We start from the raw sequence: 12,707 nt of genomic DNA, 5'->3' as shown, positions 1-12,707 counted from the left end.
GGAACATGAGTTTCTATTGTTATCCATGTATTGTACCTTTGAGTGTATTGTACATCTGACAATCACGTAATAAGCGTGTTTCTGTCAACATTAATTATCTTATCTTTTCTATACAAAATGGAGGAATCGATTTTGCAGAAATATCTAAACATTTATAGCTAAATATAATTCTGAAAATAACTTTGACCATAGTTTAATAATGAAAGACACATATTATAAGTTACTTTGGAATATTCAAAAAGTATTATTTCAGCGTCAATTTACATACTGAAAAAATCTATGCATTTGACGTGCGTTATGTACTTTAATTAGAGACATTTGCATTTGTTTAATATTATTAGAAATTGTTTAGCAATTTTGTTTAACATTTTACATTTTATTGATTGATATATTATTATTTTCTGTAAGTGGTTTTCTTTTTCGTTTTTTGAAAATTATAAATTTTAGACAAAAATTTTGAAAGTTTGCTTCTCAGTTATTTGGACAGGCCAAAAAAGTTATTTTCTGTGTCTAAATTTTTAAATATTTCAGCAAATCCTCTTTTTTACTTCAAAATGTATTATTGTCTCTTTGAATTTTCATGCAAATCGAGAGAAAAATATTTTCAATTCACGTTTTATATAATTTTCTCTTTTCTGACGTAATTTTTACATCTTTTTTAAAATGTAAAACTTTTTTACTCCCATGCATTCGTTCAAATTCGTACTAAAAACTACTTAGCATCATACTTCGTTTGACGCTGCTCTCGTTCCTCAGCGTAATGTTGCGGCCATCTTCGCGTCGCCAAATCACCACCGGTTCCGGGTTGCCAGTAGCTCGACATCGCAACATCAGATCGCCGTTTTCCTTCGCGGTCAGCATATCCGCGGTGTTATCCAAGTCCATGATATCGGGTGGTATCACGACCTTCATGTAGCCGGTCTACGCGTAAGATTCGTTACTACTCGAAAAAGTATCGATCTCGTCGATAATTTAACTACTATACTTGTCAGAGTTGAATTCAATTGAAAATCAATAAGAAAGAGTGTTGAAATATCTAATGCTTGTTTCTACCAGATTAACTTTAGATTAACTTTGATCTCGGTTCAACTTGCTCTTCATCTTTTTCTAATTCTTACAACTAAGGAATGAGTGTGTAAAATTTAAATTTTTAGATATCAATCAATATTGTCAGTGTTTGGTTTTTCTTTTCGATATATTTTTAATTATTTTCAAAACGGGTGAAAGAGAATTAAAAATACGAATATCCTGTACGATAATTAATCTTATAAAAAAAAAAAGAAAAATCCTAATAAAGAGTAAAAGCATCTCCGTAGTCTGAGTTGACTTTTCTCTTTCATTCGCGAGCTCGAGTGCGAGAAATGAAAAAAAAATCATTCTAGGTGAATTAAAAAAAAAAGTAACTATCAGAAAAAAAACTTTACGTCGCGACACGAGCGTTTCCTAGTTCCGCGCTGAATATTCTTCGTTTTATACGTACGCATAGCGTGTATACGTTGCATTCACGCGGCATTTGCGTTATACAGAGGGTCAGAGCGACATATCATCCCCTATTCGGCGGCAATGTAGAACGTGATAGAGAACTGCGATGACTGTCGTGCTAATGTTCAACGGCTCTACTGACCTGGCTCCTCATGGGATCCGTATTAACTTGACACATGTACGTGCCGGAGTCGTTCGGCTGAACGTTAGTCACGTGCAGCTTCCATGTGTTATGGCCGTTGTGAGTGACAGACAAGCGTGGGTTGTGCGCCACCATGTGCGTGTGAATGGCCAAAATCGCACGCGAATCCGACTTTATCCAGGCGACCTGCGCGTGACGTGACAAAGATGTTCATTTCGCCCATATAGTGACAAAGACGACGTATCTGGATGTAGAATGCTTGGAATAATAATTATAAAGCACAGACATTCAATATTATTAATATCTATGTATCTATTAATTATGTTTGACGTGATAAATTTGCTGAATTTATTATTATTTATGTATGAGAACTTCGCAATTGATGAAGTCCTCTCGCATGACGAATATATTTCGCAAATATAAACTTCTTTATAAATGTCAATATGTATTTCTTTATAGTAATCGTAAATATTGAAATGTTTCAACGTATTGCCAGCACGCGCGCGCGCACGCACACGCACACACACACACACACACACACAATTGCGATTTAAAAAATATACATTTAATCTAACTTGCAGTTGTCCAATACTGTTTGCGTCAACATTTATGTAGCAAATCGTAAAATGTGAGTAGTTGATAAATAAAAAGATTGATAAAGATATTTTTCACGAAAGTCGAAAATCTTCAATGATAAACACGATAGATATTTCGAATATAAATAATTACTATATAGGTTGCGTTCCATTAAACGTTTACAACGCTCGTGGAATCATTTTATCCTTGTTGTTTATCAAATATTATAAAACAAGGACAAACGATGCTCGTGAGCATTGCGAGCGTTAAGTGGAACGCAGCCATAATTATAGAAATTATACTACAAATAGCGATAAAAATTGTAAGACACGATGCGCTATTAATTTCTTTAGCTTTACATGACACGCCGCTCGGAAATAGATTATATTCACTTTTCGATCTATTGAGCAAACTATTAAGAAACCACGATAACAATTAACGATTGTACTTTACGGTTGATCTAGGAATTAATATAAATAAACTAATTAATTAACAAATTTAATAATTTGAAGGGCCAAAGATACAAAAACAGAGAATGTATATTTTAAAAATTATAAATATGAAATTATAACAACAAACGTTTCGACGCCGATTGGGTCATTCTCAAAAAAAAAAATGTTAAAAATTTTTAAATATTAAAATATTACAAACGGCAAAATATCTAAAATTTCCATAATTAACTTAATACGTGTATAATGTGATGTAAATACGTGTTATTTGCTGAAATGCTTGCATGTAGTCATTCTTTTGGTTCTTCAATATAATCCAAAAATAAATCGATTAGTAATGGCATTTTACTTGTGTTTTTGCAAAAATTGTCCTGTATTATAAAAATGTTGAGTCCAAAGTTAAAATTCTCATAATAGAAAAATATTGAAAGCATTACATCAGTGCAGAAATTAAATTAAAAAGATCTTCTTAAGTAAAGAATTTAAATCTCATAATAAGAAAAAAAAATAACGCTCGCTTATAGACATTCATCTTAAATTGGAGCAAATTGCAATGCGAAAAAAGATGTGCCTCAGACTATGTTCCGCAACACAATGAATTAATACTAATAAATTAAGTAATTAAGAAATGTGTATATTAAACAGATGATATGTATAAACTTTCAAGACTTCCATGACCATTAGATCTTCTTCGAAAAAAAAAAAAAAAAAAAAAAACAGCGATAAAAGAATGCCATAAAGATAAATAACGTGCAGGATACGTATACATGTATGAGGAGGTTTTTGCTCTTTCTCACATAGGGAAAAGAGATGGTTGCATTTTGCATAAGGGGAGAAGCAGAAGGAGATTAAGTCTCGAAAGGCGCGAACTCTTCATTAGCACTGTGTCGAGCTGGTGCTTAAAAAGCGTCGCGGTGCTTGCGAAAGGCGCTTATCGGTATTCATACTGAGACGCTGGCGCGACGTTGGAGCTGCACTCTCAAATTCCGCTCAGGCTTACGTTGCTACAACCCCCTATATTTCGAGCTTGCCAATCCCCTTCTCTTTCTCGCGCTGGCACGGATCGGTAGCTCGATCTGTCATATTTCAGATGGCGGTGAAGTCAATGAGCAAGATAAAAGGGCCTTTTAAACTGCGAACAAAGGCATCGCTCGCGTTTCGATCAACAATGGAATTTAAGATGTACGCGCGTAGATACGTAAGAGAGACCAGGGTATTTACTTGTTGGGAACAAAGCTTTCGTAGCGACGACTCACTCGCCAAAATCTATATATCCCCGTGTGATCCATCACGGATCAGGAGCAATCGGCCAGGTGTCCTCATAGACATCCGATATGTCTGATACGCACGCGACATGATCTACATGACATTACATCTCAGGGTATTGCATTTACGGTGGTATTACGCGGTATTCAGTTACTAAGTTTAGTATTCAGATATCTATACGTAGTACACTAAAATTTCACGGTTCTAAATTTACGTTCGTGTAACTCGCATTGACATACGTGCCTGCGGCGAAGGAATTATTTCCGAAATAAGATATTTGATATTTTTCTATACTTTATAAGAGCTTTATCCGTCTCAATTAATTTGAAATACATCACCGACGTAACACTATGCGAGTCTAATTACAAGGCTTGAATTTCCTGCAGAGAGATATAGCATCGGGAGGCTTCAGATACGGCTGCACCGATCATTACACGGGACTGCGGTAAAGGGTTAAATTTCTGAGATTAGATGTTACTGGATGCACGAGACGCGGTTACGTGTAACGCAACGACGGGTTCGAGCCAGCTGCCAAATTAAACAGCTTTTCAATGCAGGTATTTTGATTTGCGGGAACAAGCACGTTTTTGTAAAACGCGTATTTCGTTTCCTACTATCGCAAAATACATAAATCTACCTCTCTCTTTTCTCCATTTAGAAAAGTATAATGTGCACTTTGCAGAAAGAAATAAAAAATAAAGTCACGTAAAAAATGTACATTGTACGTGATTAAACAGAAGGAAGAAAGGCAAAAAAAAAGGGAAGCAAAAAGACAATATTTTGCATGCGCGCACGCGAGGTTTCTCTCTATGCCAACAATACATCTAAACGAGATAGGAAGGGAAACAAAAAGGTAAATGTTATTATACAGTAACTGATCGGAAATTGAACGAAGTTGAGATTGAAGTTTCTGACTTTGCACGAAGGTACAAGTATCATGATTACATATGTATGAAAAATGCGTATAGGAAGATGTACGGAGAGATTATCAAAGATTTTTTTCTTTGCAACTCGATCAAACTCTATTTCTTTCCACAATTTCGTAATTATTGTACTAAAATGTGACAATTGGACATAAGCTAAATTATATAAATTTATCATTAACTTAATTATATAAATAATTTATTTATAAATTAGTGAATATGAAAGTGTAGATAATAATTTATATTATAATAATTAATATGAAATTTAATAATTAATACTAAAATTTTTAATAAACAATTAATATATAAAAAACTTAATTTATATTTTAAAATTTTATTTTATGATTATGAATATAAATAAATTTTTATAATAATAAATTTAATAAAAAAGTTTAAACTAAACAAGTTCTATAATATTTTCAAAGAGTCTCGCATAATTTTCTTCTAAAACATCTTAAATTTTTCCATCATTATTTATTACAGTTGGACGATAGAACTTTATTCGTGCAATAATTTTGAGTTACATAAATTTAAATTCAACGCTATTAATTGCAAAATTACGTCTATTCTTTGTACAGTTTCCCATCTAATCGCCGTCTGGTTGAAGTACATGAGGTGCGTATAAACGGTGTAGCAAAGTCAGCGCGAATTACACGGGAAAAAGGAGAACGGAAAGGAGGAGAAGTACGGCGGCAAAAATCAGGGCTATTCAGCGTCGCTATATTAGCAGATCTGATTTATGTCCTTTCTTCCGTCGTTTCCTTTCTCTTTCCGGTGAGAGAGAGAGAGGGACAGAAGAGTCCTTCGGCACAGCCGTGAGCGACAAGACGGTGGCGAGCATCTCCACGAACATCCTCCAACGGCGTTAGAAACGCGATAGAAACGATTGTCGCGATCTGAGCACGCAATCAAAACTTGGACTTCTTCTTGAAAGTGAATTACTCGCGACCAGGGTCCGTCCCAGAAGAGACTCCCTGGATTCTACCGCGTACACACAACTGAACTCTTCCTTCGCAAACTCCCGTATACAAGTCAGTGATTGTAAATACACGAAGAATGTTTCCGCGTTAAATCGTTGCATTGTTGACATGGGGCAACAATTGGGAAAAACAAGCGACCTGTCGATACAGCGGTTAAATTGCTAACAATAATTGATAACGGTCAGTAAAATAAACGTACAAATATATTCTCCCTTTAGAATAAACGTGACAAATAGAATCAACCTATTTGGAGGTGAAGTTCCCAACAATACAAATTTTGAGGTGGTTTTCAAGTAATCAGTGATTGAAAATATGTTGAAAGGGCTTTTTCGCGAGTAATCAAAGTTTGGAAGAGAAAATAGATAAGAAATTTAAATTATTCAGCTAACTGTAAGTGCGCTTTAACAGAATCTTAATTTAAGATTTTATTGCAAAAATATTTAATATTTAATATTAAGAAAAAATCAATCCTAAACTTGCCATTGAATTTGTCATTTAACGTTTAATTTATTCCCGTTTATTCAATTTATATTTCGTATTTACATATTTGCAAAATTGAATTTGAGAAGACACGCGAGATTTTCGATGAGATTTTCGTTTCAAATAATCTTTTAACATTCGGTCTCCACTGTCTGTAATCATTGTAAAAATATTGCGAACAGAGAAAACCGCATAGTAAGATCGATCGAAATAGATAGTTTTGCTGATACGAAAATAGTGTTCTTTGTTGCCTCAATACGTTCTTCCGGTTTTATTGTTTTTTTTTTTGTCATTGGAAGATGCTGCGAATACTCGACGGTTTCGCCTGATTTACATTGTTTCGCTATGCAGATCCAAGGTAAACATCTTGACATTTGTAACGTCGCTCGCGGCTTCTCCCTTAGGAGTTCGAGAAACGACAATCGAAAAAGTCGATGGATCGTACGCATCTGACATTTTTACGAGAGCTAGGTTATATCTCATGTATTTCAAAACAGCATGGGATACATAATTTTTATGGTGCAGTATAAAATACGTATTAAATAACTGAATATTGATTCGATTCGGTGTCGATATTGCTTATTTTATTCTGGCTTATTAGAGAACATCATTAATATTACTGCTCATTATTCCTCTACTTCTTTTGCGTTGCGAGGGTTCCAGCGTCTATTTATATGGCATTTATAGCGCATTGCTTCATAATTAAATTTTATTTTCGAATGACCATTGCTCGAAATAACATTGCTCTAATAATATTCGCTTAATAATCGAGCGATGGAATAATATAGTTCCAGATGGTTACATCGCAATTACTCGACAATACAATCCATCTAAGCTACATCCGATATATTAAGCGAAAATACGATCTAGGCCACACTACTTACTATTTCGAGCGGTGGCCCTAATCGACTAGCTAATTACAACATGCGCACGAGAGCAACGCGAGTACATTTACCTTGTAAGACTGGAGATGATTAACGACGCAGGTGAAGGAGACGTCGCGACCTTGAGTGACCGTGTGATTTTCTAAGAGCGCCAGAAATTCGGGCAGGACCTCGGACTTGGGCGGCGTTTGTCCTGAATTGTGCAATTAGCGATTATGCGCCAGCGATTACGGCTAAAACGATCAGCAAAGTTAATTCCTAATTAGCCTACCACGCGGCCAACTTGCCGTCGATACGAATATGATATATGGACGGCGTATTAGAGAAATTTCGGATCCTCCAATACAAGAATGCCCATCATCTTTTTGCGTCGCACGAATAAAAAATTAATTTAGATTTAGATCGATACATGCTACAATATTTATGCATGTAACGAAAGATCGGTCAATCATGTCGTTGTGCGATAATCATAATTCTTTCTATGGATAGCATTTGTGGAATTATATCACTAGTATTTCCTGTACGATAACGTAACTTTGAAAACGCCAACTTTTAATGAAAATTAATTTTTAAAGGAGCATATTTTCTTAATATAGGTATAAATAAAAATTGATTTGTATTTCTTGATTTATTGCAAACGAATAATATATATTTGACTGTAACATGTTTCATAAGCCTTCACTGAGAGAAAAATTTTTGTGACTATAATTATATATTATCATAATTACGGTTATTCTTGCTGTAATGTTAGTAATAATAAGTATATGTAAGTTTGATCAATACTTATATCTAATTGGAATCCAAAAAAACTGTAGAATATAATTATTATTGCGAAAAAAACGATGTAATTACTATAATTCAATTATAATTTATACCTATTTTTTGGATCGGTAATGTTTTATATATCAATTATTACAGTAATAATAAACATAATTATGATAATGTGTACACTATTGGAAAAAAAATGTGTCGAATTTAATACATACCGCATGTCGCAAACAGTCCACTCAAATTTTTGGGTTAATTAAACAATACCAGATGAATATGTTAGAAGGCACACAAATATTATGTAAAATAATAAATACAAAAAGGATAATATCGACTGTTTGTAAAAAACCGTAGAAGCATATTTCTTTCAGAAAATTAACATCTATGATATGTTAAATTAACATATTTCATTCATTTGTCTTAGAATTTACGTTTTAAAACGCATTATTTTTACTCGTTCATTTATTCATAAATTGTGTTACTTTGACATTAAATAGCGTCGAGTATAAATTTCACACAAAATCTTTAAGTAACATAATTACATTATGTTAAATTAACACTCCAATGTTAAAAAATTCAACACAAACTGTTAACACAGAACGTGAACGGACCGCTTCCAACACAAATGCACAATTTTTTTTTACTGTGAGTTATAGTCACAAAAACACCAAAACTTTTCTCTCAGTGCTTAATATATACATTCTATTTTATTATCCTATGGATCTTCTGGAACGATTTTTGTTCGTATTTTACTATGCAACACGCAGGGACAGTGCGCCGTATAATGGAGTGTTGATTAATCGCGTCGAACATGGACCTCGTATAACCATCTCACGTCACGATAGTCACCCCTCGCGTTCTCGCGTGGCGGATACCAATTCGATATGACGTTACGTTTTACACAGGGAGATCGTGCGTTGATTATTCCGCAATAATGGAATAGAATCTAATAGATGAAATAAAAAAAAAGATATATATTCTTCTTGTATCCCTTTTGATTAGCTCGAGGCAAACACGCGAGCACGAAGAAAAGAGAGAAAGTTTCGCGAGAAACGGAGTGTTTATTAATCACGTGGAACACGGCCGAGCGAAAGTTCGCTGACTTGTGGAGTAATCATCATCTATCATGATCTATCGCGTGGAAAGGCTATCCCCCGAAGAGCAGGTAATATTTTCATTGGTCCGCACATGCGAGTCGAGTACTCGACGACCTATGCACTGTGATTTGTATGTACAGTGTTATGTCGAGAAATCAACCCCTACATTGCCCCAAACTAAACCTTATTATTGTGGGTCACCGAACGATTCCTTACTGTTTCCTAACTTATGAGTCTTTCGGTTATATAATTATAATTATAGATTTTGTTATTTTCCAGAATAAAGTTTAAACATTTGTTCTAGAAAGTATGATCGAATGTATATTTGTGAATTTTTAGAGATTTTTTGAATCATTTTAAATAGGTGAAAACATGAACGGGTTCTAATGACCTACGATAGAGGTTTAATTGCATTCATACATTGAAATGTCATAGTAAAATACGAACCAAAACTGTACGTAAATGCAATAAAATATTCATAATATTCATAATTCTCATAATAATTTAGGTTATAAAACTATTACTAGAATTGCAAGAAATAAATATATAAGTTATATAAATAAATCCAGTTATTGTATCAATGAATTAACTACATTAAGTCGAACATTAATTAACAATCATTCATTAGACCAAAAGTAATCGAAATTTTGTTCAGTGTAAACTCTATCAAATTTCCTTCATGTTTTTAATTCTATTATAATAAATATACATAAATTTCTGTAGGTTTAAGATTAAATATGATTTTTAAAAAAAAAGTTTCGTAATCTACGGTCATGCAAACGAATAGAGATAATAAATAAATAAGCGTAACGATACAGAATGCGAGCGCGTTTCGTTTTCCGAGAGAAAAAGGAGGAGAGAGGAGTTGGCGGTCTGTGCTACTTTGCAATTCCTGCTTCTTTTTAAGCGGGGATTCTTTTTAAGCTCTCGCGAAAACGCGAAAGGCTACCGATAGCAACGTCTTTGGAGAAGGATTTCATTTGATTCTTACCGTAACTGGAGCAAAGAAAGGCGGCGCAAAAGTAACGGGCACGATACCAATCGCGTCGCGGCGGTCCTTGGGTAGAAGGGAAAGAGGGAATTCTGTCATTTCGTGCGGATTAAAAACTTGTAACTTTTGTTTCTCCTCGCAACTCCTCCGGACGATTTTCTCTTTTTTACCTGTCTCTCGTAAGGATCTACGCGTCACGGAAATATTATACTTACCTTATTGAAGCGGTATATTCGAGACTTCTTACCGAGACTGACGTGGAGGAAGGTGACAATAAGGGCGCACAGTGCGAAGTTCCGTGATGCCATGCCATAGGGTAAGCCATACGCCATACGTACTGTAACAAAAAGCGAGCACTTTGTTAAACATGTTAAATAAACCAAGTGACAGTGTCACATTTAGATTGGAAATTGTTTAAAAAGATTTAATGACTTTTTTAATTTTTTATTTATTATTAATTGATTGCTGAATTTTTATATTAGTAAAACGTCATTTACAACCCGTTGATTTAAAATTAATATAAACATAGGCAAATCGATGCACGGAAAATCCTTTTTTACTAAAATAATTAACTTTGGATCGGGATGTTTGAATATCGATTGCAGTGATTTTCAGCGGTGCGATTTCTCTTCCACATCTACCAGGCAATAATTTACACGTGCGAAAATAAGTAGTACGAGTAATTAAAAAATACCGCAAAAAAAAAACATGGTAATACGGAAATTTTGAACAGAAGGGATTAATTTTTTATTCATATTTTATTAAAATTTACAAATATATTAATTTATAAATAAGAACAAGCTGCGAGATCAAAGCTAAAAGATTTTTGTGTACATCTGACTACTAAAAATCAAAATAATGCAAATGAACTAGCTAGAAAATGTGACGATATTAAAACTTTAAAAACCTGCAGAAATTACTGTAAAAGAAATATTTAAAGGCAAAAAATTTTATCGAATAAAAAAATAGTACATATACTAATTCAGTCATCCTGTTTGTTACTTTGTAAATAAGGTTTATGTGAAAGTAAGATCCGTAAGTAAGAATTTTCACCAACATAACATACATAAATTTCGCGTAAAAGGATATGCACAAGGTAGTTGTTATGGCGAGGCAGCGACAACAGATTTCAGGGGTGAAAGAGAAGAGAGAGGTCGGGGGTTGAAATCGAGAATTTTGCGACGCATGTTCGAAACGAGAATGGAACTGAGAAGGAGGTCGAAGGGAGGAGAAGGTCGGAATCGCGTGAATATTAACTCGACAGTTGGTCGCCACATAAACGCCAACCCGCTGATATATCTGCCGTTCGCCTGTCGTCGACCGACCAGCACCGCAATAATACTCTCGAATGGCGGTGGAGGTACACCCTCTCCTCCGCACCCTCTCATGATATACGCACACTCTGATCTGCATCTCGGAAGTATACGTGCGCGTAGATGCGTATACCATATATATATATATATATATGTGTGTGTGTGTGTGTGTGTGTGTGTGTGTGTGTATGTGTGTGTGTATGTAGAATATACGTAACGTATGTAATGACCACAGTCCGATGGTCAAATGAAAATTTCGCTCACGCTAAATAAAGCTCGTCCTTTATAACTTCGGCCAGTCTTGCTCTTGCGTTCACCAAAAATACACAGTCTTGTTTAAGTATAAGTTACTCATTCTATAGTTGTTTCACTGTCGTTTAACACTTTTCCAGGTTTCCTCATCCTTTCCTGTTTTTTTATTTCTCGTTGTTCCTTATGGAACTCACACGACAATCAAAATCATAATTAATTACAATCGCACTATATTTTTTATATGATATTCCCAAGTTAAATGAACGACGCGTATTTTATTATTGTATATTGAAACACGAAGCGATTTTGGTGCACATACATTGGCGCGAGACCCTATTATATCTCTAGATGATAAAGAATTACGAATAGGATGAAGAAAACTACAATTGATATTTCGCAAATTAACACAACGAACAAATCTCAAACGGTAGAAATTTCTGACAGATCACCGATACAGAAATCCCGAATTTATGTTATACGCGGTTAATAAATAATGAAATATGAAATTAATTACGATCATATATTGACGATTAATTTGAATTGTAGTCATTAGTCGTTGCAGTCAATTGTGATTGATTGTAGTCATTAATTATCAATCCGTTTCGTACAAGCAATGTTTCATTAATGACCAAAAAATTCGAAAATAATATCGGCAATCCTAATATCATATAATATTCAGATAACAAAGTTTGGACTAATTAAGGCGCGATAGATCCTTTAAAAATATACAATTGAAATTTAGTATTGTACATACACATGTACACTTCAAACATATGAATTCAACCAGACACATCGAGATAAATATTATAGATTTTCATTATTCAAAATTATTCGATTTGATTATTATTTCGCACTTTCAATATAAAGACAAGATAAACAATTTATTTTCAGACAAGATAGACAAACAAACTAAATAAATTATTTTTAAACAAATTATTTCAAATCGCGGCTCTTGAAATATAGGCTCTTAAAATATTCAAATTTAAGAAGCTTTAAAATAAAAACTAAAGTCAGAAAAAATATTATAAAACAATAAGTTAATTCTCTATCCGAAATCGTTTTAATGTCAAACGTGAGAATAAATTCTCGAAATATTTGCTTCGA

The 12,707-nt window shown here is 33.9% G+C and overlaps 1 protein-coding gene across 3 annotated transcripts in view; it reads right to left on the bottom strand.

Moving 5' to 3' along the window:
* LOC105145249 (lachesin) overlaps positions 1 to 12,707 on the bottom strand; it is a 42,921-nt gene that overhangs the window by 3,518 nt on the left and 26,696 nt on the right. For 2 of the 3 annotated variants that reach the window (XM_011054690.2, XM_011054691.2), the window contains exons 2-5: positions 10,286 to 10,375; positions 7,254 to 7,375; positions 1,625 to 1,810; positions 729 to 921 (exon numbers count right to left, since the gene is read on the bottom strand). In XM_011054690.2, the coding sequence (XP_011052992.1) occupies positions 729 to 921; positions 1,625 to 1,810; positions 7,254 to 7,375; positions 10,286 to 10,370 (586 nt within the window). In that variant the 5' untranslated portion in view covers positions 10,371 to 10,375. Of the gene's footprint in view, positions 1 to 728; positions 922 to 1,624; positions 1,811 to 7,253; positions 7,376 to 10,253; positions 10,376 to 12,707 lie in introns of those variants that run through there. The other variant, XM_087407195.1, reaches the window with a different exon arrangement.

The sequence above is a fragment of the Acromyrmex echinatior genome, chromosome 6 (assembly GCF_024713525.1).
Source record: "Acromyrmex echinatior isolate Ae372 chromosome 6, ASM2471352v2, whole genome shotgun sequence".
Classification (NCBI taxonomy): domain Eukaryota; kingdom Metazoa; phylum Arthropoda; class Insecta; order Hymenoptera; family Formicidae; genus Acromyrmex; species Acromyrmex echinatior.
The sequence above is the reverse complement of the archived record's forward strand: the minus strand, read 5'-3'. Positions and strand labels throughout refer to the sequence as shown.